General features: G+C 55.6%; 2 protein-coding genes across 2 annotated transcripts in view; one reads left to right on the plus strand and one right to left on the minus strand.

Annotated features, from left to right (window-relative positions):
* LOC140404253 (little elongation complex subunit 2-like) overlaps positions 1-6,921 on the plus strand; it is an 88,799-nt gene extending 81,878 nt beyond the window's left edge. Inside the window, exon 11 of the mRNA XM_072492585.1 lies at positions 6,893-6,921. Within this exon, the coding sequence (XP_072348686.1) occupies positions 6,893-6,921 (29 nt within the window). The remainder of the gene's footprint in view (positions 1-6,892) is intronic.
* anxa2b (annexin A2b) overlaps positions 1-25,334 on the minus strand; it is a 316,940-nt gene that overhangs the window by 288,288 nt on the left and 3,318 nt on the right. The window contains exons 2-5 of the mRNA XM_072493096.1: positions 24,059-24,127; positions 12,909-12,996; positions 7,339-7,433; positions 7,120-7,233 (exon numbers count right to left, since the gene is read on the minus strand). Of these exons, the coding sequence (XP_072349197.1) occupies positions 7,120-7,233; positions 7,339-7,433; positions 12,909-12,996; positions 24,059-24,109 (348 nt within the window). The 5' untranslated portion in view covers positions 24,110-24,127. The remainder of the gene's footprint in view (positions 1-7,119; positions 7,234-7,338; positions 7,434-12,908; positions 12,997-24,058; positions 24,128-25,334) is intronic.

A 25,334-nucleotide genomic window follows, 5' to 3' on the forward strand; every position in this document is an offset into this window, starting at 1 on the left:
GGGTGGGTTTGGGATGGGTGGGGGTGGGTGGGTTTGGGGTGAGTGGGAATGGGTTTGGGGTGGGTGTGGGGTGGGTGGGGGTGGGTGTGGGTTGGGTGTGGGGTGGGTTTGTGGTGGGTGGGGGTGGGTTTGGAGTGGTTGGGGGTGTGTTTGGAGTGGGTTTGGAGGGGGTTTGGGGTGGGTTTGGGGTGAGTTTGGGGTGGCTGAGAGGGATTGGGGTGGGTTTGGGGTGGGTGGGGATGGGTTTGGAGTGGCTTTGGTGTGTGTGTGTGGTGGGTTTGGAATGGGTTTGGGGTGGGTGTGGGGTGGGTGGGGGTGGGTGTGGGTTGGGTGTGGGGTGGGTTTGGGGTGGGTGGGGGTGGGTTTGGAGTGGGTGGGGGTGGGTTTGGAGTGGGTTTGGGGTGGGTGGGGGTGGGTGGGTTTGGGGTGAGTGGGAATGGATTAGGGGGGTGGTGGGGGGGGTTTGGGGTGGGTGAGAGTGGGTTTGGGGTGGGTTTGGGGTGGGTTTGGGGTGGGTTTGGGGTGAGTTTGGGGTGGGTGAGAGTGGGTTTGGGGTCGGTTTGGGGTGGGTTTGGGTTGAGTTTGGGGTGGGTGTGGGGTGGGTGGGGGTGGGTTTGGAATGGGTTTGGGGTGGGTGGGGATGGGGGTGGGGTGGATTTGGGGTGGGTGGGGGTGGGTTTGGAATGGGTTTGTGGTGGGTGTGGGGTGGATTTGGGGTGGGTTTGGGGTGGGTGGGGGTGGGTTTGGAATGGGTTTGGGGTGGGTGTGGGGTGGATTTGGGGTGGGTGGGGGTGGGTTTGGAATGGGTTTGGGGTGGGTTTGGGGTGGGTGGGGGTGGTTGGGCTGGGTGTGGGGTGGGTGTGGGGTGGGTGTGGGGTGGATTTGGGGTGGGTGGGGGTGGGTTTGGAGTGGGTTTCGAGTGGGTTTGGGGTGGGTGGGGGTGGGTGGGGGTGGGTGGGGGGTGGGTTTGGGGTGGGTGGGGGTGGGTTTGGGGTGGGTGGGGGTGGGTTTGGAGTGGGTTTGGGGAGGGTGGGGGTGGGTTTGGAGTGGGTGTGGGTTGGGTGTGGGGTGGGTGTTGGTTTGGAGTGGGTTTGGGGTGGGTGTGGGTTGGGTGTGGGGTGGGTGTTGGTTTGGAGTGGGTTTGGGGTGGGTGGGGGTGGGTGGGGGTGGGTGTGGGGTGGGTTTGGGGTGGGTGGCGGGGGGTTTGGGGTGGGTTTGGGGTGGGTGAGAGTGGGTTTGGGGTGGGTTTGGGGTGCGTTTGGGGTGAGTTTGGGGTGGGTTTGGGGTGAGTTTGGGGTGGGTGAGAGTGGGTTTGGGGTGGGTTTGGGGTGGGTTTGGGGTGGGTTTGGGGTGGGTTTGGGGTGGGTTTGGGGTGGGTGAGAGTGGGTTTGGGGTCGGTTTGGGGTGGGTTTGGGTTGAGTTTGGGGTGGGTGTGGGGTGGGTGGGGGTGGGTTTGGAATGGGTTTGGGGTGGGTGGGGATAGGGGTGGGGTGGATTTGGGGTGGGTGGGGGTGGGTTTGGAATGGGTTTGTGGTGGGTGTGGGGTGGATTTGGGGTGGGTTTGGGGTGGGTGGGGGTGGGTTTGGAATGGGTTTGGGGTGGGTGTGGGGTGGATTTGGGGTGGGTGTTGGGTGGGTGGGGGTGGGTTTGGAATGGGTTTGGGGTGGGTGGGGATGGGTGTGGGGTAGGTGTGGGGTGGATTTGTGGTGGGTTTGGGGTGGGTGGGGGTGGGTTTGGAATGGGTTTGTGGTGGGTGTGGGGTGGATTTGGGGTGGGTGGGGGTGGGTTTGGAGTGGGTTGGGGGTGGGTTTGGAGTGGGTTTGGAGTGGGTTTGGGATGGGTGGGGGTGGGTGGGGGTGGGTGTGGGGTGGGTGTGGGTGGGTTTGGAGTGGGTTTGGGGTGGGTGTGGGGTGGATTTGGGGTGGGTTTGGGATGGGTTTGGGGTGGGTGTGCGGTGGATTTGGGGTGGGTGGGGGTGGGTGTGGGGTGGGTTTGGGGTGGGTTTGGGGTGGGTTTGGGGTGAGTGGGTTTGGGGTGGGTTTGGAGTGGGTTTGGGGTATGGTGGGGGTGGGTGGGGGGGTTTGGGGTTTTGGGGTGTGTTTGGGGTGGGTTTGGGGTGGGTTTGGAGTTGGTGAGGGTGGGTTTGGGATGGGTGGGGGTGGGTGGGTTTGGGGTGAGTGGGAATGGATTAGGGGGGTGGTGGGGGGGGTTTGGGGTGGGTTTGGGGTGTGTTTGGGATGGGTGGGGGCGGGTGCGGGTGGGTTTGGGGTGAGTGGGTTTGGGGTGGGTTTGGGGTGGGTTTGGGGTGAGTTTGGGGTGGCTGAGAGTGGGATTGGGTTGGGTTTGGGCTGGGTGGGGATGGGTTTGGAGTGGCTTTGTTGTGGGTGTGGGGTGGATTTGGGGTGGGTTTGGGGTGGGTTTGGAATGGGTTTGGGGTGGGTGTGGGGTGGGTGGGGGTGGGTGTGGGTTGGGTGTGGGGTGGGTTTGGGGTGGGTGGGGGTGGGTTTGGAGTGGGTGGGGGTGGGTTTGGAGTGGGTTTGGAATGGGTTTGGGGTGGGTGGGGTGGGTGGGTTTGGGGTGAGTGGGAATGGATTAGGGGGGTGGTGGGGGGGGGGTTTGGGGTGGGTGAGAGTGGGTGAGGGGTGGGTTTGGGGTGGGTTTGGGGTGGGTTTGGGGTGAGTTTGGGGTGGGTTTGGCGTGGGTTTGGGGTGGGTTTGGGGTGAGTTTGGGGTGGGTGAGAGTGGGTTTGGGGTCGGTTTGGGGTGGGTTTGGGTTGAGTTTGGGGTGGGTGTGGGGTGGGTGGGGGTGGGTTTGGGGTGGGTGGGGATGGGTTTGGAGTGGGTTTGGTGTGGGTGTGGGGTGGATTTGGGGTGGGTTTGGGGTGGGTTTGGAATGGGTTTGGGGTGGGTGGGGGTGGGTGGGGGTGGGTGTGGGTTGGGTGTGGGGTCGGTTTGGGGTGGGTGGGGGTGGGTTTGGAGTGGGTGGGGGTGGGTTTGGAGTGGGTTTGGAGTGGATTTGGGGTGGGTGGGGGTGGGTGGGTTTGGGATGAGTGGGAATGGATTAGGGGGGTGGTGGGGGGGGGGTTTGGGGTGGGTGAGAGTGGGTTTGGGGTGGGTTTGGGGTGGGTTTGGGGTGAGTTTGGGGTGGGTTTGGTGTGGGTTTGGGGTGAGTTTGGGGTGAGTTTGGGGTGGGTGAGAGTGGGTTTGGGGTCGGTTTGGGGTGGGTTTGGGTTGAGTTTGGGGTGGGTGTGGGGTGGGTGGGGTGGGTTTGGAATGGGTTTGGGGTGGGTGGGGATGGGTGTGGGGTGGATTTGGGGTGGGTTTGGGGTGGGTGGGGGTGGGTTTGGAATGGGTTTGGGTTGGATGTGGGGTGGATTTGGGTGGGTTTGGGGTGGGTGGGGGTGGGTTTGGGGTGGGTGGGGGTGGGTGTGGGGTGGTTTTAGGGTGGGTGTGGGGTGGATTTGGGATGGATTTGGGGTGGGTGGGGGAGGGTTTGGAGTGGGTTTGGGGTGGGTGGGGGTGGGTGGGGGTGGGTGGGGGTGGGTTTGGGGTGGGTGGGGGGTGGGTTTGGGGTGGGTGGGGGTGGGTTTGGGTGGGTGAGGGTGGGTTTTGAGTGGGTTTGGGGAGGGTGGGGGTGGGTTTGGAGTGGGTGGGGGTGGGTGTGGGGTGGGTTTGGGGTGGATTTGGGGTGGGTGTGGGGTGGATTTGTGGTGGGTGGGGGTGGGTGTGGGTGGGTGTGGGGTGGGTTTGGAGTGGGTTTGGAGTGGGTTTGGAGTGGGTGTGGGTTGGGTGTGGGGTGGGTGTTGGTTTGGAGTGGGTTTGGGGTGGGTGTGGGTTGGGTGTGGGGTGGGTGTTGGTTTGGAGTGGGTTTGGGGTGGGTGTGGGGTGGGTGTGGGGTGGGTTTGGAGTGGGTTTGGAGTGGGTTTGGGGTGGGTTTGGGGTGGGTGGGGGTGGGTGGGGGTGGGTGTGGGGTGGGTATGGGTGGGTTTGGGGTGAGTTTGGGGTGGGTTTGGGGTGAGTTTGGGGTGGGTGAGAGTGGGTTTGGGGTGGGTTTGGGGTGGGTTTGGGGTGAGTTTGGGGTGGGTGTTGGGTGGGTGGGGGTGGGTTTGGAATGGGTTTGGGGTGGGTGGGGATGGGTGTGGGGTGGGTGTGGGGTGGATTTGTGGTGGGTTTGGGGTGGGTGGGGGTGGGTTTGGAATGGGTTTGTGGTGGGTGTGGGGTGGATTTGGGGTGGGTGGGGGTGGGTTTGGAGTGGGTTTGGAGTGGGTTTGGGGTGGGTGGGGGTGGGTGGGGGTGGGTGGGGGTGGGTGTGGGGTGGGTGTGGGTGGGTTTGGAGTGGGTTTGGGGTGGGTGTGGGGTGGATTTGGGGTGGGTTTGGGATGGGTTTGGGTTGGGTGTGCGGTGGATTTGGGGTGGGTGGGGGTGGGTGTGGGGTGGGTTTGGGGTGGGTTTGGGGTGAGTGGGTTTGGGGTGGGTTTGGAGTGGGTTTGGGGTATGGTGGGGGTTGGTGGGGGGGTTTGGGGTTTTGGGGTGTGTTTGGGGTGTGTTTGGGGTGGGTTTGGGGTGGGTTTGGAGTGGGTGGGGGTGGGTTTGGGACGGGTGGGGGTGGGTGGGTTTGGGGTGAGTGGGAATGGATTAGGGGGCGTAGTGGGGGGGGTTTGGGGTGGGTTTGGGGTGGGTTTGGGCTGTGTTTGGGATGGGTGGGGGCGGGTGCGGGTGGGTTTGGGGTGAGTGAGTTTGGGGTGGGTTTGGGGTGAGTTTGGGGTGGCTGAGAGTGGGATTGGGGTGGGTTTGGGGTGGGTGGGGATGGGTTTGTAGTGGGTTTGGTGTGGGTGTGGGGTGGATTTGGGGTGGGTTTGGGGTGGGTTTGGAGTGGGTGGGGGTGGGTTTGGAGTGGGTTTGGAGTGGGTTTGGGGTGGGTGGGGGTGGGTGGGTTTGGGGTGAGTGGGAATGGATTAGGGGGGTGGTGGGGGGGGTTGGGGTGGGTTTGGGGTGGGTGAGAGTTGGTTTGGGGTGGGTTTGTGGTGAGTTTGGGGTGGGTTTGGGGTGGGTTTGGGGTGAGTTTGGGGTGGGTGAGAGTGGGTTTGGGGTCGGTTTGGGGTGGGTTTGGGTTGAGTTTGGGGTGGGTGTGGGGTGGGTGGGGGGTGGGTTTGGAATGGGTTTGGGGTGGGTGGGGATGGGTGTGGGGTGGATTTGGGGTGGGTTTGGGGTGGGTGGGGGTGGGTTTGGAATGGGTTTGGGGTGGATGTGGGGTGGATTTGGGTTGGGTTTGGGGTGGGTGGAGGTGGGTTTGGGGTGGGTTTGGGGTGGGTGGGGGTGGGTGTGGGGTGGGTTTGGGGTGGATTTGGGGTGGATTTGGGGTGGGTGGGGGTGGGTTTGGAGTGGGTTTGGAGTGGGTTTGGGGTGGGTGGGGGTGGGTGGGGGTGGGTGTGGGGTGGGTTTGGGGTGGGTGGGGGTGGGTTTGGGGTGGGTGGGGGTGGGTTTGGAGTGGGTTTGGGGAGGGTGGGGGTGGGTTTGGAGTGGGTGGGGGTGGGGGTGGGGTGGGTTTGGGGTGGATTTGGGGTGGGTTTGGGGTGGGTGTGGGGTGGATTTGTGGTGGGTGGGGGTGGGTGGGCGTGGGTGTGGGGTGGGTTTGGAGTGGGTTTGGAGTGGGTGTGGGTTGGGTGTGGGGTGGGTGTGGGGTGGGTTTGGAGTGGGTTTGGAGTGGGTTTGGAGTGGGTTTGGGGTGGGTTTGGGGTGGGTTTGGGGTGGGTTTGGGGTGGGTTTGGGGTGTGTGGGGGTGGGTGGGGGTGGGTGTGGGGTGGGTTTGGGGTGGGTGGGGGTGGGTTTGGAGTAGGTTTGGAGTGGGTTTGGGGTGGGTGTGGGTGGGTTTGGAGTGGGTGGGGGTGGGTTTGGGGTGGGTGTGGGGTGGGTGTGGTGTGGGTTTGGAGTGGGTGGGGGTGGGTTTGGAGTGGGTTTGGGGTGGGTTTGGGGTGGGTGTGGGTGGGTTTGGGGTGGGTTTGGGGTGGGTTTGGGGTGGGTGTGGGTGGGTTTGGAGTGGGTGGGGGTGGGTTTGGGGTGGGTGTGGGGTGGGTGTGGTGTGGGTTTGGAGTGGGTGGGGGTGGGTTTGGAGTGGGTTTGGGGTGGGTTTGGGGTGGGTGTGGGTGGGTTTGGGGTGGGTTTGGGGTGGGTTTGGAGTGGGTGGGGGTGGGTTTGGGGTGGGTGTGGGGTGGGTTTGGGGTGGTCAGCGTGGCGGGATCTTGCTCTGCTTTGCACCTGGAAACACAATTCCTAATGTGGTTCTCCGTGTCTCTCCCAGTATTCTGCACATGCTGTGGAGATGCCGGCGTTGGAATGAAGAGGTCTTCATTCACCTGAGGAAGGAGCAGCGCTCCGAAAGCTAGTGCTTGAAACAAACCTGTTGGACTTTAACCTGGTGTAAGACTTCTTATTGTATTCTGCACAGCCTTGTATTCCTGTCAAATATTCCCTGCTGTATCCCACATCCTCCCAACCTACTTTCAACCCTTTTGCTCGCTTCCTCGCCTTGCTAAATTCAGTATTCGGGGCCTAATCGGTGTCATCCTGCAACCATGTCTCTGCAATGTTTTCCTGCCAGACTTGGTTCTTTTAAAATGCTACGTGAGTTTGATCTTTAGTTTTATCCTTGTATTATTTTTGTAATCTCTCAATCAATCTCAATCTCGAGTGCTCCAATTGACTCACAGTCTTTACAGTAAATTTGGGGCAGAGGGCTCGGGGTTTACCTGACCCTCTACATGAGGAAGTGCTTCCTGACCACCCCTGAAGGGTCTGGCTCTAATTTTAAGGTTCCACCCTGTTGTTCTGGGCTCTCCCCACCAGGGGGAAAGGTTTCTCTCTATGATTTTATTGAATCTTTTTGTGATCGTTAGCATCACGATCGTGTCCCCCCTTAATCTAAACTTGAGAATACAAGCCTTTGTGTCGTCAAATCTACCAAAGCCTCGCCCCCCAACTTCCAATAGGAGAAGTGAGATGAGGGCTGGGGTTTTGGGGGGCATGGTAGAAGTCTTGAGGACAGGTAGGCCTCACCTCCTGATTTCAATCCTCCATCATCACCCCATCCAAAATCCTCCCCACCTGCTGGTTAAATCCTCACCTTGACGGCTCCTTTGATTTCACCGGCGTCGTACTTGGCCGGAGTCTTCATCAGCGCCAAGATGACGCTCCTCAGATGATCTGAGAGGGCATAGTCCAGGATTTCTTCCAGATTCTACAAATGGAAACCCATGTGTCAGCCAATCAGAATGAGGATATTTCCAACGCTGCACGTTCGCCTGATGTAATGTCTAATGCTTCGCCACGAGGCAGAACTCACCCTCTTTGTTTTCTTCTCAAATGCAAAGGCAATATCCTGTCTTTGCGCATTGCTGCGTTTTGTCAATATATCGATGATGGTGTGTTCATCCAAACCTAGAATAGGGACAGAACATCACAGTTTAATAAAACCAGGGCTGAGGTCGCAAACTAAGCCCACTACGATGGAGTATGTGTGAAGTACGGCCACTGTTGCAATAACAGACACACGGAAACGAGAGCAAGCTCCCACAAACAGTGGCCAGGTACTCCAGAAAGCAAGAGACATGTCGTCGAAGCTTTTCAACTTCAGGACAGACACAAGAATACCAAATTTCAAAGTGAGCAACAATTCATGCTGCATGAGGAAAAGGGTACTGATTGGTTGGCGAGCAGGAATGATTGGTCAAGGCGTTGCCATGGAGAATGCACCAGCAAATAAAAAGGGTGCGCTTTACCAGCCCTGTCGCGCCCAACGTGGTGATGCAACAAGGCCTTTGCATCTCGCAAAAAGTGTAGAACTCTCCAAAGATTAGTGGCAGGGCAGAATATAAAACCAGCAAAAACTGACTAAAATGGCACAAGGAGGGAGAAATTAGAGAATGAGAGAAAGTTATCGAGAGATATAAAAACAAACAGTGAGACGTTCTACCAGTAATTAAAAAGGAAAAGAGTAATTATATTGTCATGTGAGAGTACCTTTAAGAAATGGGTGTTTATAAATGGGTGTGTATCTAAATATCTGTAGCGAGAGTATCTTTAAGAAATGGGTGTTTACTACTGCAGTGATGTCAGAGAGTGGGTGGAGCTGGGCTGTCTGTCAGCTTTTTACTTTCGTTTTTGAGCAGGCTGCAGGGTGTGTTTTAGTTTAGTTTTCAGTGTTGGAGCTGAAGCCAGACAGAGCAGGTGTACTGCTGTTCTCTCTGCCATCAAAAGACTATCTCTTGATCATTTGGTGAATTCAGAATTATAAATGTTCTCAGTAGTGAATGTAAACCTAATGTGCTTCTGTTGAAAGGTGTTTCTTCTGTCTTCTGGATGTTGTTTGGGAAGTTATCAAAGGTTTACTTTGTGTAGTATTCTTTGGGGGTTGTATTTGAATTGATGATTGCTAAGATGTTCACTGTATGTTTTAAAAAGGTTAACTTGAGTTCATAGAATAAACATTGTTTAGCTTTAAAAAAATACTTTTCTATTTCTGCTGTACCACACCTGTAGAGTGGGCCGTGTGCTCCCCATACCACAATCTAGTAAAAGTTGTGGGTCAGAGGAACTCCATGATACACTTTGGGATTCTCTAAACCCTGGCCCATAACAATAGTGAGTGTAGGTTCTCCAGAGAGGGAGTCAGGGGTATTAATAATGAGAAATAACAAATTGGGGGAGGCATTGATCAGATATTTTGTCTTCACTATTGAAGACAGACACAAGATACACACAAGGAGGCGGTTCAGAGCAGGTTTGTTAGATCGATAGCTGGAATGAGTGGCCCAAATATTGAGTGGAAACTCTTTAGATCAAATAGTTTGGATGGGGTGGTGTTTGTGCAGTGTGTCCAGGAAGCTTTCTAACACAGTATGTAGATTGTCCGACCAGAGGAGGGGCAATATTGGATTTAGTACTTGGTAATGAACCAGGGCAAGTGATAGATTTGTTAGTGGGGGAGCATTTTGGAGATAGTGACCACAATTCTGTGACTTTCACTTTAGTAATGGAGAGGGATAGGTGCGTGCAACAGGGCAAGGTTTACAATTGGGGGAAGGGTAAATACGATGTTGTCAGACAAGAATTGAAGTGCATAAGTTGGGAACATAGGCTGGCAGGGAAGGACACAAATGAAATGTGGAACTTGTTCAAGGAACAGGTGCTACGTGTCCTTGATATGTATGTCCCTGTCAGGCAGGGAAGAGATGGTCGAGTGAGGGAACCATGGTTGACAGAGAGGTTGAATGTCTTGTTAAGAGGAAAAAGGAGACTTATGTAAGGCTGAGGAAACAAGGTTCAGACAGGTCATTGGAGGGATACAAGATAGCCAGGAGGGAACTGAAGAAAGGGATTAGGAGAGCTAAGAGAGGGCATGAACAATCTTTGGCGGGTAGGATCAAGGAAAACCCCAAGGCCTTTTACACATATGTGAGAAATATGAGAATGACTAGAGCGAGGGTAGGTCCGCTCAAGGACAGTAGCGGGAGATTGTGTATTGAGTCTGAAGAGATAGGAGAGGTCTTGAACGAGTACTTTTCTTCTGTATTTACAAATGAGAGGGGCGATATTGTTGGAGAGGACAGTGTGAAACAGATTGGTAAGCTCGAGGAAATACTTGTTAGGAAGGAAGATGTGTTGGGCATTTTGAAAAACTTGAGGATAGACAAGTCCCCCGGGCCTGACGGGATATATCCAAGGATTCTATGGGAAGCAAGAGATGAAATTGCAGAGCCGTTGGCAATGATCTTTTCGTCCTCACTGTCAACAGGGGTGGTACCAGGGGATTGGAGAGTGGCGAATGTCGTGCCCCTGTTCAAAAAAGGGACTAGGGATAACCCTGGGAATTACAGGCCAGTTAGTCTTACTTCGGTGGTAGGCAAAGTAATGGAAAGGGTACTGAAGGATAGGATTTCTGAGCATCTGGAAAGACACTGCTTGATTAGGGATAGTCAGCACGGATTTGTGAGGGGTAGGTCTTGCCTTACAAGTCTTATTGAATTCTTTGAGGAGGTGACCAAGCATGTGGATGAAGGTAAAGCAGTGGATGTAGTGTACATGGATTTTAGTAAGGCATTTGATAAGGTTCCTCATGGTAGGCTTATGCAGAAAGTAAGGAGGCATGGGATAGTGGGAAATTTGGCCAGTTGGATAACGAACTGGCTAACCAATAGAAGTCAGAGAGTGGTGGTGGATGACAAATATTCAGCCTGGATCCCAGTTACCAGTGGCGTACCGCAGGGATCAGTTCTGGGTCCTCTGCTGTTTGTGATTTTCATTAATGACTTGGATGAGGGAGTTGAAGGGTGGGTCAGTAAATTTGCAGACGATACGAAGATTGGTGGAGTTGTGGATAGTAAAGAGGGCTGTTGTCGGCTGCAAAGGTACATAGATAGGATGCAGAGCTGGGCTGAGAGTGGCAGATGGAGTTTAACCCTGAAAAGTGTGAGGTTGTCCATTTTGGAAGGACAAATATGAATGCGGAATACAGGGTTAACGGTAGAGTTCTTGGCAATGTGGAGGAGCTGAGAGATCTTGGGGTCTATGTTCATACATCTTTGAAAGTTGCCACTCAAGTGGATAGAGCTGTGAAGAAGGCCTATGGTGTGCTCGCGTTCATTAACAGAGGGATTGAATTTAAGAGCCGTGAGGTGATGATGCAGCTGTACAAAACTTTGGTAAGGCCACATTTGGAGTACTGTGTACAGTTCTGGTCGCCTCATTTTAGGAAGGATGTGGAAGCTTTGGAAAAGGTGCAAAGAAGATTTACCAGGATGTTGCCTGGAATGGAGAGTAGGTCTTACGAGGAAAGGTTGAGGGTGCTAGGCCTTTTCTCATTAGAACGGAGAAGGATGAGGGGCGACTTGATAGAGGTTTATAAGATGATCAGGGGAATAGATAGAGTAGACAGTCAGAAACTTTTTCCCCGGGTGGAACAAACCATTACAAGGGGACATAAATTTAAGGTGAAAGGTGGAAGATATAGGAGGGATATCAGAGGTAGGTTCTTTACCCAGAGAGTAGTGGGGGCATGGAATGCACTGCCTGTGGAAGTAGTTGAGTCGGAAACATTAGGGACCTTCAAGCAGCTGTTGGATAGGTACATGGATTACGGTAAAATGATATAGTGTAGATTTATTTGTTCTTAAGGGCAGCACGGTAGCATTGTGGATAGCACAATTGCTTCACAGCTCCAGGGTCCCAGGTTCGATTCCGGCTTGGGTCACTGTCCGTGCGGAGTCTGCACATCCTCCCCGTGTCTGCGTGGGTTTCCTCCGGGTGCTCCGGTTTCCTCTCACAGTCCAAAGATGTGCAGGTTAGGTGAATTGGCCAATGATAAATTGCCCTTAATGTCCAAAATTGTCCTTGGTGTTGGGTAGAGGTGTTGAGTTTGGGTAGGGTGCTCTTTCCAAGAGCCGGTGCAGACTCAAAGGGCCGAATGGCCTCCTTCTGCACTGTAAATTCAATGATAATCTATGATTAATCTAGGACAAAGGTTCGGCACAACATCGTGGGCCGAAGGGCCTGCTCTGTGCTGTATTTTCTATGTTCTATGTTCTATGTTCTCCTTATCAGGAAAGGTTGGATAGACTGGGCTCGTGTCCACTGGAGTTTAGAAGAGCGAGGGGCGTGACTTGATTGAAGTTTATAAGATCCTGAACGGTCTTGACAAGGTAGACATGGAGAGCATGGTTTTGTCTTGTGGGTGAGTCCAGAACTAGTGGGGGGTGGGGGGGAACGGTTTAAAACTTGTAACACCCCCATGGGGCGGGCTTCTCCCTCTCGCCGCACCCGTTTTCTGGTGCGCTGGCAGCGGGATCCTCCGTCCCGACAGCCGGCTACCCCCACGCCGTGGGGACCCCCACGCTGTCTGGAAATCCCCGGGCAGGAGTGCACTGCCGTCGAAACAGAGGATCTCGCCGACGGAGAATCCAGCTGATGATCTCGTTGAACAGCGGGGCAGGCCAACTTCTGCATCGATTCCATTTGTTCAATATACGTAAGTAACACCCCAGAATTACCTGTCAATGAAGAGGCAAAAGAGAGGGAGGGACTTCAAATAATTACTCTCACCAGAGAAAGGGTACTGAGAAAACTATCACAACTAAAGGTTGACAAGTCTCCAAGGCCTGGTTGGTTGTCCTTCAAACAAGTGGCTTCAGAATAGTAGATGAATTGGTTGTAATTTTCCCAAATCCCCTTGATTCTAGGAGAGTCCCAGTGAATTAGAAGGTAGTGGATATAACTCCAAGAAAGGAGGGAACTGCGGGCCACTTAGTCCAACATCTGCATGGGGAAATGAAAGAATCTATTATTAAGGAGGTTAATAGCGTGACACCTCGAAAATCCAGATGCAGTCAGATCGAGTTAACGTGGTTTTGAGAGAGGAAATCATGTTTGACTAATTTATTAGTTCTTTGAGGAAAGGACAAGGGACGTAGGCGGGAGCCTGCAGATGTGGTGTGTTTGGATTCCCAAAGGGAATTTGTGGTTAGAATCCCAAAGGGAAGCTGTACTTCCCAAAAGGCATTTGATAAGGTCCCATATCAATGGTTACTACACAAAATAAGAGGAAGCTAAGAGAAGGGATGAGGGCCTCAGTTTGACATCTTACCCAGCGAAGCCTTCCCTCTGTATTGACAAGGGGGAGTGTCGGGGCGGGATCACTCTGTTCCACTCTGTGGAGAGAGCACTTGAACCATGTCTTATTGACACTGGCCAGACGTGAGATAAGAGACTGTGCGGCACTGATATCTGGAGCCGGCACGAGGTGATCACTCCGCAAATCGAAGGAATTCAGTCTGAATTGTACCAACAGATAAAACAAAGAGCAGTTCTCCACCAGCACCGGCTCGTTCCGAGCAAATAAACGCCAACCTGAGAGCTCACCTTTGGTTTCCAGCGCCTTCTGCAGTGCTGCAGCATCCTCCTCCACCACAAAGTCGACAAAGGGCTTCACTGTGGCCCCGTCACAGAGCTGAAACACAAGGCAAGAGTGACCACCCTCCACCACAATCCTCGCTATCTGCGCATTCCCATCCAAGGATTTTCTCACCGCTTTCCCAGAAATCCGGCCACCACAACCCTGGGAGTTCCCTCATCTCCAGCCTGGTAATTCTTCATTCCATTCCTGGGAATCCCCCCCACCCCTCAATCCCAATCGCACGTTTTCCACCAGTCCAGCCCATTTTACTGATCGAGTCCTGGATGATAGAAACCCCGCAGGGCAGAAGGAGGCCATTCGGCCCTTCGTCTCTGGACCGACCCTCTGAAAAAGCACTCCACCTAGGCCGACGACATAACCCCATAATCCCACCAAGCTTTTGTTTGGAAATTAAGGGGCCAATCCACCCAACCTGCACATCCCTGGACACTAAGGGCAATTTATCATGGCCAATCCATCTTTGGACTGCTGGAGGAAACCGGAGTACCCGGGGGAAACCCACGCAGACACAAGGAGAATGTGCAGGCTCCGCACAGACAGTCACCCGAGGTCGGACTTGAACCCTGGCGCTGTGAGGCAGCAGTGCTAACCACTGCGCCACCCAAACTCAACTCGGAAAACTCAGCAGAGGCAATGGGTCCAGACCCAACCGAGCTTACAAGCTTTCTCCCGAAATCCCCATTTTTGGCCACCAAGTGGCATTCGAGTGAGGCAGCCCCTCCCCCTCTTCCTTGTCGGATCCATCCTGGCTGCCCCGTGGTCTGGGCTCAATGAAGGTGGAAGATTGAAATGAGGGCCATGTGGTGAACCACTGTATTATATTGTACTTACTGTTCTTACTGTTAGTTACATGTCTGGGTTTGTCCCTGCTGGCTCCACCCCTTGGGCTCAAGTATAAAGGTAGTTAACCTCCAGCCCTGCCCTCATTCTGGGACCGGCTGCCAGCAGTTGTCTTTTAGCTGATTAAAGCCACAGTTTACTCTTCCGACTCTCGTCTGTCGTCATTGATGGTACATCAATTTAATCAGCTAAAATTTTAAGATGGATCCATCGCTGGATCTGGACCCCCAAGCAGCCAACGCCACTGCCACTGCCACGTTTGAACACTGGCTAAGCTGCTTAGAATCCTACATTGATTCCTCCGCCGTCGCTGAGACCCACAAGCTGCGAGTCCTCAACTCCCGGGTGAGCCCGCAAGTTTTCCTTCTTATCAGAGACGCTACCTCGTTCGAGGATACGATAACGCTGTTGAAGGGGCAGTATGTTAAGGAAGTCAACGAGGTGTATGCTAGGCATCTCCTTGCCACAAGGCGACAGCGCCCCCGTGGATCGCAAGCTGAATTTCTGCGCGCCCTGCGGGTACTTGGCCGGAACTGCAGTTGTAAGGCGGTATCGGCTGTCAAGCAGACCGAATTGCTGATCCGGGGCGCCTATGTCGCAGGCATAAAATCTAATTACATCCGCCAGCGTCTACTAGAAGCAGGTACACTCGATCTCCAAGACACAGTACAATTCTCGGACTCGTTGGAAGTGGCCTTCCATAACATGGATACCTACACCTCTGGCCACGCAGCACCCTCGTGGACGTCGTGGGCGCCGCCATCACCCGACCCAGGGGTGCCGCAAGCCTGTGCCACGCAGCGACCCGCCAACTCCGGAGGCCTGAAATGTTACTTCTCTGGCCAGGGTAAGCACCCCAGACAACGCTGCCCAGCGAGGAGCGCGATCGGCAATGGGTGCGGAAAGAAGGGCCACTTCTCTAAGGTCTGCCAGGCTCAGCCGGTTTCTAAACCCAGCAGCGCTGCATGTAGCCCACGGGGACTGCCCACATCTTCCACGTCATCCGCCACGTGCGACCCGTGGGGGCCGCCATCTTCGACACCGTCCGCATCAATGGCCACGAGACGACCTGCCTCTTCGACTCCGGGAGCACGGAGTGTTTCATTCACCCAGATACGGTGCGGCGCTACTCCCTCCCAATTTTTCCCGCGACCCAGAAAATCTCCCTGGCTTCCGAATCACATTCCGTGGAAGTCTGTGGGTACTGTGTCGCAACCCTTACAGTACGGGGCGTCGAGTACAAAAGTTTCAAGCTCTACGTCCTCCCCCAATTCTGCGCTGCCCTGCTACTGTAAGCCCGTCGCCACTAGGAGCAGACGATACCGTGCTCGGGACAGGGCCTTTATCAGGTCGGAGGTCCAGCAACTCCTGCGGGAAGGGATCATAGAGGCCAGTACCAGCCCCTGGAGAGCCCAAGTGGTGGTCGGCAAAACTGGGGAGAAGCACCGGATGGTCATCGACTACAGTCAGACCATCAACCGGTACACGCAGCTCGATGAGTATCCCCTCCCCAGCATATCTGACATGGTCAATCAGATTGCGCAGTACCGAGTCTTCTCCACTATTGACTTGAAGTCCGCAGACCACCAGCTCCCTATCCGCCCGGAGGACCGCCAATACATTGCCTTCGAGGCAGATGGCCGCCTCTATCACTTCCTCAGGGTTCCCTTCGGCGTCACCAATGGGGTCTCGGTCTTCCAAAGAGAAATGAACCGAATGGTTGACCAGTACGGGCTGCGGGCCACGTTCCCGTATCTGGATAATGTCACCATCTGCGGCCATGACCTGCAGGAACATGATGCTAACCTCCAGCATTTCCTCCACACCGCCAAGCTCCTTAACCTAACAGACAATAAGGAGAAATGCGTTTTCCGCACAACCCGCCTAGCCATCCTTGGCTACGTTGTTGAAAACGGAGTCCTAGGGCCCGATCCCGACCGCATGCGCCCCCTTCTGGAACTTCCACTGCCCCAAGGCCCTGAAGAGATGCCTGGGCTTCTTCTCTTACTATGCCCAGTGGGTCCTCAATTATGCGGACAAGGCCCGCCCACTCATGAAATCCACCATTTTTCCCCTGACGGCTGAGGCCCGCCTGGCCTTCAACCGCATCAATGTGGATATTGCCAAGGCCGCGATGTACACTGTGGACGAGTCCATTCCATTCCAGGTGGAGAGCGATGCGTTGGACTTTTCTCTGGCCGCTACCTTCAACCAGGCAGGCAGGCCCGTGGCTTTCTTCTCCCGGACCCTCCATGCCTCCGAAATTCAACACTCCTCCTTTGAAAAGGAAGCCCAGGCCATAGGGGAAGCTGTGCAACACTGGAGGCATTACCTGGCCGGCTGGAGATTCACTCTCCTCACTGACCAACGGTCGGTTGCCTTCATGTTCAATAACACACAGCGGGGCAAGATCAAGAACGACAAGATCCTGAGGTGGAGGATCGAACTCTCCACCTACAATTACGATATCTTGTATCGTCCTGGGAAGCTCAATGAGCCTATCCCACGGTACATGGGCCACTGCACAAGTAGACCGACTTCAGGCCCTCCACAATGACCTCTGTCACCCGGGGGGGTCACCCGTTTTTTTCAAGGCTCGCAACCTGCCTTACTCCATCGAGGAGGTCAGGACCATGACCAGGGACTGCCAGGTCTGCGCGGAGTGCAAACCGCACTTCTATCGGCCGGATAGAGCACACCTGGTAAAGGCCTCCCGCCCCTTTGAGCGCCTCAGCATCGATTTCAAAGGGTCCCTCCCCTCCACTGACCGTAATGTGCACTTTCTCAACATCATTGATGAGTACTCACGTTTCCCTTTCGCCATCCCGTGCCCTGACATGACCTCTGCCACAGTCATCAAGGCCCTGCACGGCCTCTTCACCGCGTTCGGTTTCCCCACTTACATCCACAGCGATCGGGGTTCCTCCTTCATGAGTGATGGGCTGTGTCAGTTCCTGCTCAGCAAGGGCATCGCCTCAGCAGGACGACCAGCTACAACCACCGGGGAAATGGGCAGGTGGAGAGCGAGAACTCGACAGTCTGGAAGGCCTTGCCCTGCAGTCTAGAAGTCTCCCTGTCTCCTGCTGGCAGGAGGTCCTTCCCGATGCGCTCCACTCCTTCCGGTCGCTCCTGTGTACCACCACCAATGTGACCCCTCACGAGAGAATGTTTGGCTTCACCAGGAAGTCCACCTCAGGGGTCTCGCTCCCATCCTGGCTGATGGTCCCAGGGCCTGTCCTCCTCCGGAAGCATACAAGGAGTCTCAAGTCGGATCCCCTGGACGAATGGGTCCTTCTCCTCCATGCTAACTCCCAATATGCCTACATGGCACACCATGACGGGCGGGAGGACACAGTCTCCCTTCGGGACTTGGCACCCGCAGGTTCCCCAGCGACCATCACCACTACCCCCGACTCTACACTGCCTCCCTCCATTGCTACTCATGACTCTACACCGTCTCCCTCCATTGCTACTTATCCAGAAGATGTCACGATCCTGGATACGCAGGCCTCAACACTTCATCCAACACCAGTGTCCTCACCACAGCCGGGACTGAGGCGATCACAGCGGAAGGTCAGAGCCCCCGATAGACTCGATCTCTAATTCAACCCATCCACTTCACCCCCAACGGACTCTTTTTTAACAGGGGGTGAATGTGGTAAACCACTGTATTATATTGTACTTACTGTTCTTACTGTTTGTTACATGTCTGGGCTTGATCCTGCTAGCTCCGCCTGTGGCTCCGCCCCTTGGGCTCAAGTATAAAGGTAGCTAACCTCCAGCCCTGTCCTCATTCTGGGACTGGCTGCCAGCAGGTGTCTTTTAGCTGATTAAAGCCACAGTTTACTCTTCCCACTCTCGTCTGTCGTCATTGATGGTACATCAGGCCAGAGAACGGGGAAGTGGAAGAAAGTGGTGAATAGTCAGGAGGAGACGTCACTGAGGGGAGATTTACACAAAGAGGGAAAGACATGAGGACGGAAGCAAGAGCAGGGATGGAGAGAACGGAAGCAGTGAAGAGTGGGACAGAGAAAACAAACACAGAGAGAATTACATTTTCCTTCATTAAATGTTTTTAAGATAAAGATAGATAGTTTTTTGAAGAATAAAGGGATTAAGGGTTATGGTGTTCGGGCCGGAAAGTGGAGCTGAGTCCACAAAAGATCAGCCATGATCTCATTGAACGGCGGAGCAGGCTCGAGGGGCCAGATGGCCGACTCCTGCTCCTAGTTCTTAAGTCCTTAATTACACCGAGATTTTGAAAAACAGGGAAGAGTGGGATACAGTCCCAGACTTGTTGAGAATTTTGAACTTTGGGCAACTCCCTCCAGCCAGAACCTCTGCTTTACTTTAACTGCAGAAACTCCACTTGCTTTATGTTCGAATGCTGAAGCTGAGGAAATCAAAGGGTTTGTCATTGGGAACAAAGGACTTGGGTTGGGAATTTCCCAACGCCGCCTGTGGTGGCCGTCATTGCGAGTGAGGTGGGACGCCCACACGGGAAAATCCCACCTTTGATTTGCCTTAGGTGATGGGCGAGTTTGGGATGGTTTCAAGTTTACAGGCCGTGGGGGCCACCCAGAAGTGTTTTGTACCAATCCAACCCAAAGGTAACAAAGGCACAGAATGAGGGATCCAGTAGAAGGTGAGCTGAGGGAGCGGTGGATTGGGCGCTCTGAGGAAGGTGGACGGAGGCGATCGCAGCGACAGCATGGACATGAGTTTTGACGTTCACAGGACAGACCAATTGTCAGCCTCAGAGAGACGTCATGGAGAGATAGGGAGCTGGATTCCCTGGCCCACCAGCCACGCACCATTCGCTGGCAGCGGCCTTCAACCTTCCCGCCGCTTGTCAATGGGATTTCCCGTTGTAATCGCCCCTCGCCACCGAGCGGGAAAGCGCTGCTCCGGGGAAAAGCGAATCGCAACGGCCGAAGAATCCCAGCCACGGAGTTAGTTACTAGGGAGCAGAGATTGTCGTGGAGACTGAAGACAATGGCTTCACTCGTCACACTAGTTAACTGGAGGACATTTCTGCTCATCTTCTGGGTGTAGATCAGCAACCTGATAATGTAGAGAGAGTGGAGGAGATGGGGGAGAACTGGGTCTTGTCAGTGGACATGTGAAAACTAACACATATCGCCGAGGGGCAGGGTGGAGATGGGGGATGGGAAATGGGAGGGGAGGGGGAATGGGAGGGGAGGTGATGGGAAAGGGGAGGGGAAATCGGAGGAGGGGGGAAATGGGAGGGGAGGGGAAATGGGAGGGGGGGAAATGGGAGGGGAAGGGAAATGGGAGGGGAAGGGAAATGGGAGGGGAAGGGAAATGGGAGGGGAAGGGAAATGGGAGGGGAGGGGAAATGGGAGGGGAGGGGAAATGGGAGGGGAGGGGAAATGGGAGGGGAGGGGAAATGGGAGGGGAGGGGAAATGGGAGGGGATGAGAAATGGGAGGGGAGGGGGAATGGGAGGGGAGGTGATGGGAAAGGGGAGGGGAAATCGGAGGAGAGGGGAAATGGGAGGGGAAGGGATATGGGAGGGGAAGGGAATTGGGAGGGGAAAGGAAATGGGAGGGGAAGGGAAATGGGAGGGGAGGGGAAATGGGAGAGGAGGGGAAATGGGAGGGGAGGGGAATTGGGAGGGGAAGGGAAATGGAAGGGGAAGGGAAATGGGAGGGGAGGGGAAATGGGAGGGGAGGGGAAATTGGAGGGGGGGAAATGGGAGGGGAAGGGAAATGGGAGGGGAAGGGAATTGGGAGGGGAAGGGAAATGGGAGGGGAAGGGAAATGGGAGGGGAAATGGGAGGGGAGGGGAAATGGGAGGGGAGGGGAAATGGGAGGGGAGGGGAAATGGGAGGGGAGGGGAAATGGGAGGGGGGGAAATGGGAGGGGAAGGGAAATGGGAGGGGAAGGGAATTGGGAGGGGAAGGGAAATGGGAGGGGAAGGGAAATGGGAGGGGAGGGGAAATGGGAGGGGAGGGGAAATGGGAGGGGAGGGGAAATGGGAGGGGAAGGGATATGGGAGGGGAAGGGATATGGGAGGGGAGGGGAAATGGGAGGGGAGGGGAAATGGGAGGGAGGGGAAATGGGAGGGGAGGGAAAATGGGAGGGGAAGGGAGAGGGGAGAGGGGAGGGGAGGAGAAATGGGAGGGGAGGGGAAATGGGAGGGGAAGGGAAATGGGAGGGGAGGGGAAATGGGAGGGGAGGGGAAATGGGAGGGGAGGGGAAATGGGAGGGGAGGGGAAATGGGAGGGGAAGGGATATGGGAGGGGAGGGGAAATGGGAGGGGAGGGGAAATGGGAGGGGAGGGAAAATGGGAGGGGAAGGGAGAGGGGAGGGGAGGAGAAATGGGAGGGGAGGGGAAATGGGAGGGGAAGGGAAATGGGAGGGGAGGGGAAATGGGAGGGGAAGGGAAATGGGAGGGGAGGGGAAATGGGAGGGGAGGAGAAATGGGAGGGGAAGGGATATGGGAGGGGAGGGGAAATGGGAGGGGAAGGGATATGGGAGGGGAAATGGGAGGGGAGGGGAAATGGGCAGGGAGGGGAAGGGAAATGGGAGGGGAGGGGAAATGGGAGGGGAGGGGAAATGGGAGGGGAGGGGAAATGGGAGGGGAGGGGAAATGGGAGGGGAGGGAAAATGGGAGGGGAGGGAAAATGGGAGGGGAGGTGATGGGAAAGTGGAGGGGAAAGTGGAGGGGAAATGGGAGGGGGTGGGAAAGGGGAAGGGAGGGGAAATGGGAGGGGGTGGGAAAGGGGAAGGGAGGGGAAATGGGAGGGGAGGGGAAATGGGAGGGGAGGGGAAATGGGAGGGGAGGGGAAATGGGAGGGGAAATGGGAGGGGAAGGGAAATGGGAGGGGAGGGGAAATGGGAGGGGAGGGGAAATGGGAGGGGAGGGGAAATGGGAGGGGAGGGGAGGGGAGAGGGGAGGGGAGGGGAAATGGGAGGGGAGGGGAAATGGGAGGGGAGGGGAAATGGGAGGGGAGGGGATGGGAAAGTGGAGGAGAAATGGGAGGGGAGGGGAAATGGGAGGGGAGGGGAAATGGGAGGGGAGGGGATGGGAAAGTGGAGGAGAAATGGGAGGGGGTGGGAAAGGGGAAGGGAGGGGAAATGGGAGGGGAGGGGAAATGGGAGGGGAGGGGAAATGGGAGGGGAGGGGAAATGGGAGGGGAGGGGAAATGGGAGGGGAGGGGAAATGGGAGGGGAAGGGAATTGGGAGGGGAGGGGAAATGGGAGGGGAAGGGAAATGGGAGATGAGGGGAAGGGAGGGGAGGGGAAGGGAGGGGAGGGGAAATGGGAGGGGAGGGGAAGTGGGAGGGGAGGGGAAATGGGAGGAAAGGGGAAATGGGAGGGGGTGGGAAAGGGGAAGGGAGGGGAAATGGGAGGGGAGGGGAAATGGGAGGGGAAGGGAAATGGGAGGGGAAGGGAAATGGGAGGGGAAGGGAAATGGGAGGGGAGGGGAAATGGGAGGGGAGGGGAAATGGGAGGGGAGGGGAAATGGGAGGGGAGGGGAAATGGGAGGGGAGGGGAAATGGGAGGGGAAGGGAAATGGGAGGGGAAGGGAAATGGGAGGGGAGGGGAAGGGAGGGGAAATGGGAGGAAAGGGGAAATGGGAGGGGAGGGTTGGGGAAATGGGAGGGGAGGGGAGGGGAAATGGGAGGGGAGGGGAGGGGAAATGGGAGGGGAGGGGAGGGGAAATGGGAGGGGAAATGGGAGGGGAGGGGAGGGGAAATGGGAGGGGAGGGGAAATGGGGGGGAGGGACACAGGGGGGGTGGGGGGGCGGGAGGTGGGGGGGACAGGAGAGAGCAATCCCAGCTGGACAACAGCATTGAAGGAGGAGGATGGGGTCATCAACCATGTCAGACAGGCAGAGAAAGGTAGAGGAAAAGTTTTACCTTGCCACAGCCATACGGGATATCATTTGTGACTTTGATAAGAGCTGTGGCAGGGACTGGAATCTGGAGGGAGTGGAACAGGGATTTGGGACGTGGCTCATGTCAGGGTACGGAAAGGGAGGCTGGAGATTGGGGATAGTTGAGAGGGATCGAGGATTGGTTCAAGGAGAAAGGTGCTGGTGGCAGTCCTTTCCAATAGTGTCATGTGATGTTTCTCTCTCCCATGAGAGAGGGACACCTACTGCACTGGGAGATGGAGCTCTCCATCCTGTGGAGGTGGAGCTGGGAGAGAGGAGGCTCCGGAACGGGGAGAGGAAACACTCAGATTGATGGGAGGAGATAGGGCTGCCCAACTACATGCTCCTCGGTAAAATGGGACGTGGACATCATTGGCTGGGCAAACATTTATTGCGCCTCCCGATTTACCATTTCAGAGGGAGGGACCCACATTTTGGTGGGTCTGTCCTCACATGTTGGCCTGACCAGATCCCTGAAGGGCATTAGTGACATGGTCCAGATTTTTGTTGAATTCTAATATCTGCCAAGGTGAGATTTGAAGCCACGCCCCCAGAGCATTACCACTGGGCCTCCTCATTACGAGTGCAGTGACAAAACCATCGCACCGCCACCTCCCTGGTGAACACTATTAGGTTTGAGCTGGGAGTTGGTTATGAGAGAATGATGCGAGAATGGAAAGCAGTGTCTGAGGTTAGACCCTGTGAATGAACGGTGTGGGTGGATTGGCAAAGGAAGTATCTGCTCACACGTCACCAGCCTGCTGCTGTATACCGAGTGGGGGACACAGAGGCCAGGCTGGGGATGTATACCGAGTGGGCGACAGAGGCCAGGCTGGGGCTGTATACCGAGTGGGGGACACAGAGGCCAGGAGGCGAATTTGAATGTAGTTTGGACAGGAGGATAATTATCTGATTAGCCAACACAGAGGGAGCAGTTTCCTGAGTGAGTGAGTGTCTCAGAAATTGTTAAGAAAATGTTTATTGGTATTAAATAACGTGTTTGCCACAGTAAGATATAGACTGTGGAAGTATCAGAAGAATAGTAAGGCTGGTTCTGACAACCATACCCGATGCCAAAGCCTAAAGCCCCACCCCTAGCCCAGAGCCCTGCCTCCAGCCGAGCCCCGCCTCCAGCCCAGAGCCCCGCCTCACGCCCCGCCTCTAGCCCAGAGCCCCGCCTCCAGCCCAGAGCCCTGCCTCCAGCCCAGAGCCCCACCTCCAGCCCAGAGACCCGCCTCCAGCCCAGAGCCCCGCCTCCAGCCCAGAGCCCCGCCTCTAGCCCAGAGGCCCACCTCCAGCCCAGAGCCCCGCCTCTAGCCCAGATGCCCACCTCCAGCCCTCAGCCCTGCCTCTAACCCAGAGCCCTGCCTCCAGCCCTGAACCCCGCCTCCAGCCCTGAACCCTGCACCCAGCACCGAGGCCCGCCTGCAGCCCCGAGGCCCGCCTCCAGCCCCAAGCCCCACCTCCAGCCCCGCCTCCAGCCTCAAGCCCCACCTCCAGTCCCAAGCCCCGCCTCCAGTCCCAAGCCCCACCTCCAGCCCCAAGCTCCACCTCCAGCCCCAAGCCCCGCCTCCAGCCACAAGCCCCACCTCCAGCCCTGAGTTCCGCCTCCAGCCCCAAGCCCCGCCTCCAGCCCCAAGCCCGCCTCCAGTCCTGAGCCACGCCTCCAGCCTGAACCCTGCTTCCAGTCCCAAGCCCCGCCTCCAACTAAAGCCCCGCCTCCAACCCTGAGCCCCACCTCCAACCCTGAGCCACGCCTCCAGCCTGAACCCTGCTTCCAGTCCCAACCCCGCCTCCAACTAAAGCCCCGCCTCCAACCCTGAGCCCCACCTCCAGCCCCAAGCCCTGCCTCCAATCCCGAGCCCCGCCTCCAGCCCTGAGCCCCGCCTCTGGCCCCGAGCCCCGCCTCCAGCCCTGAGCCCTGCCTCCAGACCCTAGCCCCACCTCCGTTCCTCAAGCCCCACCTCCAGCCCCAAGTGGGCGGCACGGTAGCACAGTGGTTAGCACCATTGTTTCACAGCTCCAGGGTCCCAGGTTCGATTCCCCACTGGGTCACTGTCTGTGCGGAGTCTGCACGGTCTCCCCGTGTCTGCGTGAGTTTCCTCCCACAAGTCCCGAAAGACGTGTTGTTAGGAGAATTGGACATTCTGAATTCTCCCTCTGTGTACCCGAACAGGTGCCGGAATGTGGCGACTCGGGGATTTTCACAGTAACTTCGTTGCGGTGATAATGTGAGCCTACTTGTGACAATAACGATTATTCTTGGAAGTCCCACCTCCATCCCAAATCCGCACCACACCCTTTACCCACCCCAGCAGCCCCACTCAAACAGTGAGAGTGAGGTACTCACCTCATCGCCGGTCAGGCACACTTGAGCCATCATGTTGTGAACATCTGCCATTTTTGCTTCGAGAACAAACTGGGGCAAAAGGAAGAGAATCCGAGATCAGAAAAGTTTGCAACATCCGGTGTTCCCACAAAAAAGTGGATTGGGCAGCATTCTGGGCAGGTGTTGCAGGTCAGTAACACCACAATCAGCCGGCATTGATGAATCCCTTCCCCCTGTGCTGGTGGGCTGGGTGAGAGAGAGAGGGAGGGAGGATGATTCCCAAACTGTAGCCTCTATCTGGAAAGAGTGAATTAGACTTGCAGACAGGGAGTGGGAGAGCTGGATCCATTTAAACTGCAATGAGGGTTTTCAATCAGACTCGTGCTCTGTCTCTCCTCCCTACTAACGCCAGATAGGGGCTGGTTTAGCACACTGGGCTAAATCGCTGGCTTTTAAAGCAGCACTGTTCAATTTCTGTACCGGCCTCCCCGAACAGGCGCCGGAATGTGGCAACTAGGGGCTTTTCACAGTAACTTCATTTGAAGCCTACTTGTGACAATAAGCAATTTTCATTTTTCATTTCAGAGTGTCAACAGAAAGTTTTCAATTTTTACAATCTGCAGGTTAAATAAAATCCTTTCTCAATGTCCAACAAGTGAGTCAAACGTCCTGGAAGTTTGACGTGGGAACAAGGTGAGGGACAGATTAAAACTTGCACGGGCCCGAGCACTCTACAAACACTCCCTATTACACAAGCAGAATGGAATGTCTCTGTGGGTGCAACTTTTCCCCAAAAAACCAATAGCAACGCTGAGACTGAAAAACTTTGGCCGTTGCTGGCACAGACTGCTGGCAGAGCGCACAAACCTCGGCCTGTGAATAAAGCAGTTGGATTTACAGAGCTGCTCGTGAGTCAATAATAACGCTCCCTTCCCATCAAATCTGTATTCGATTAAAGAAAGTGCCAAGCATCAATAAGTCGAACGGAGGCGAGACACTTCAATGCGAAATTTAAACCAGGGGGCAATGCAGTAACTGTTCAGGCAATTCTCTTTCTTGGGCAGCCAATTTGCACCACACAAAGAAAACCCAAGGAAAGCTGACTCTCACTCACAACAGTTTTGCAATCTCAGTCATGCCTTCCATTCTTTTCAGAAGGCCTCAGCCCTTTCTGGCAGTTAGTTTGAACTTTCTCCAATATTGGTGTCAAACTTGTAACTGTTTGCACCAGATCTCATTTTTTAAAACAACTAAACGGCTGCTGAAACAGCAATTATGGCAAGTCAATATTCATAGC

Source organism: Scyliorhinus torazame, chromosome 30 (genome assembly GCF_047496885.1).
Source record: "Scyliorhinus torazame isolate Kashiwa2021f chromosome 30, sScyTor2.1, whole genome shotgun sequence".
Classification (NCBI taxonomy): Eukaryota; Metazoa; Chordata; class Chondrichthyes; order Carcharhiniformes; family Scyliorhinidae; genus Scyliorhinus; species Scyliorhinus torazame.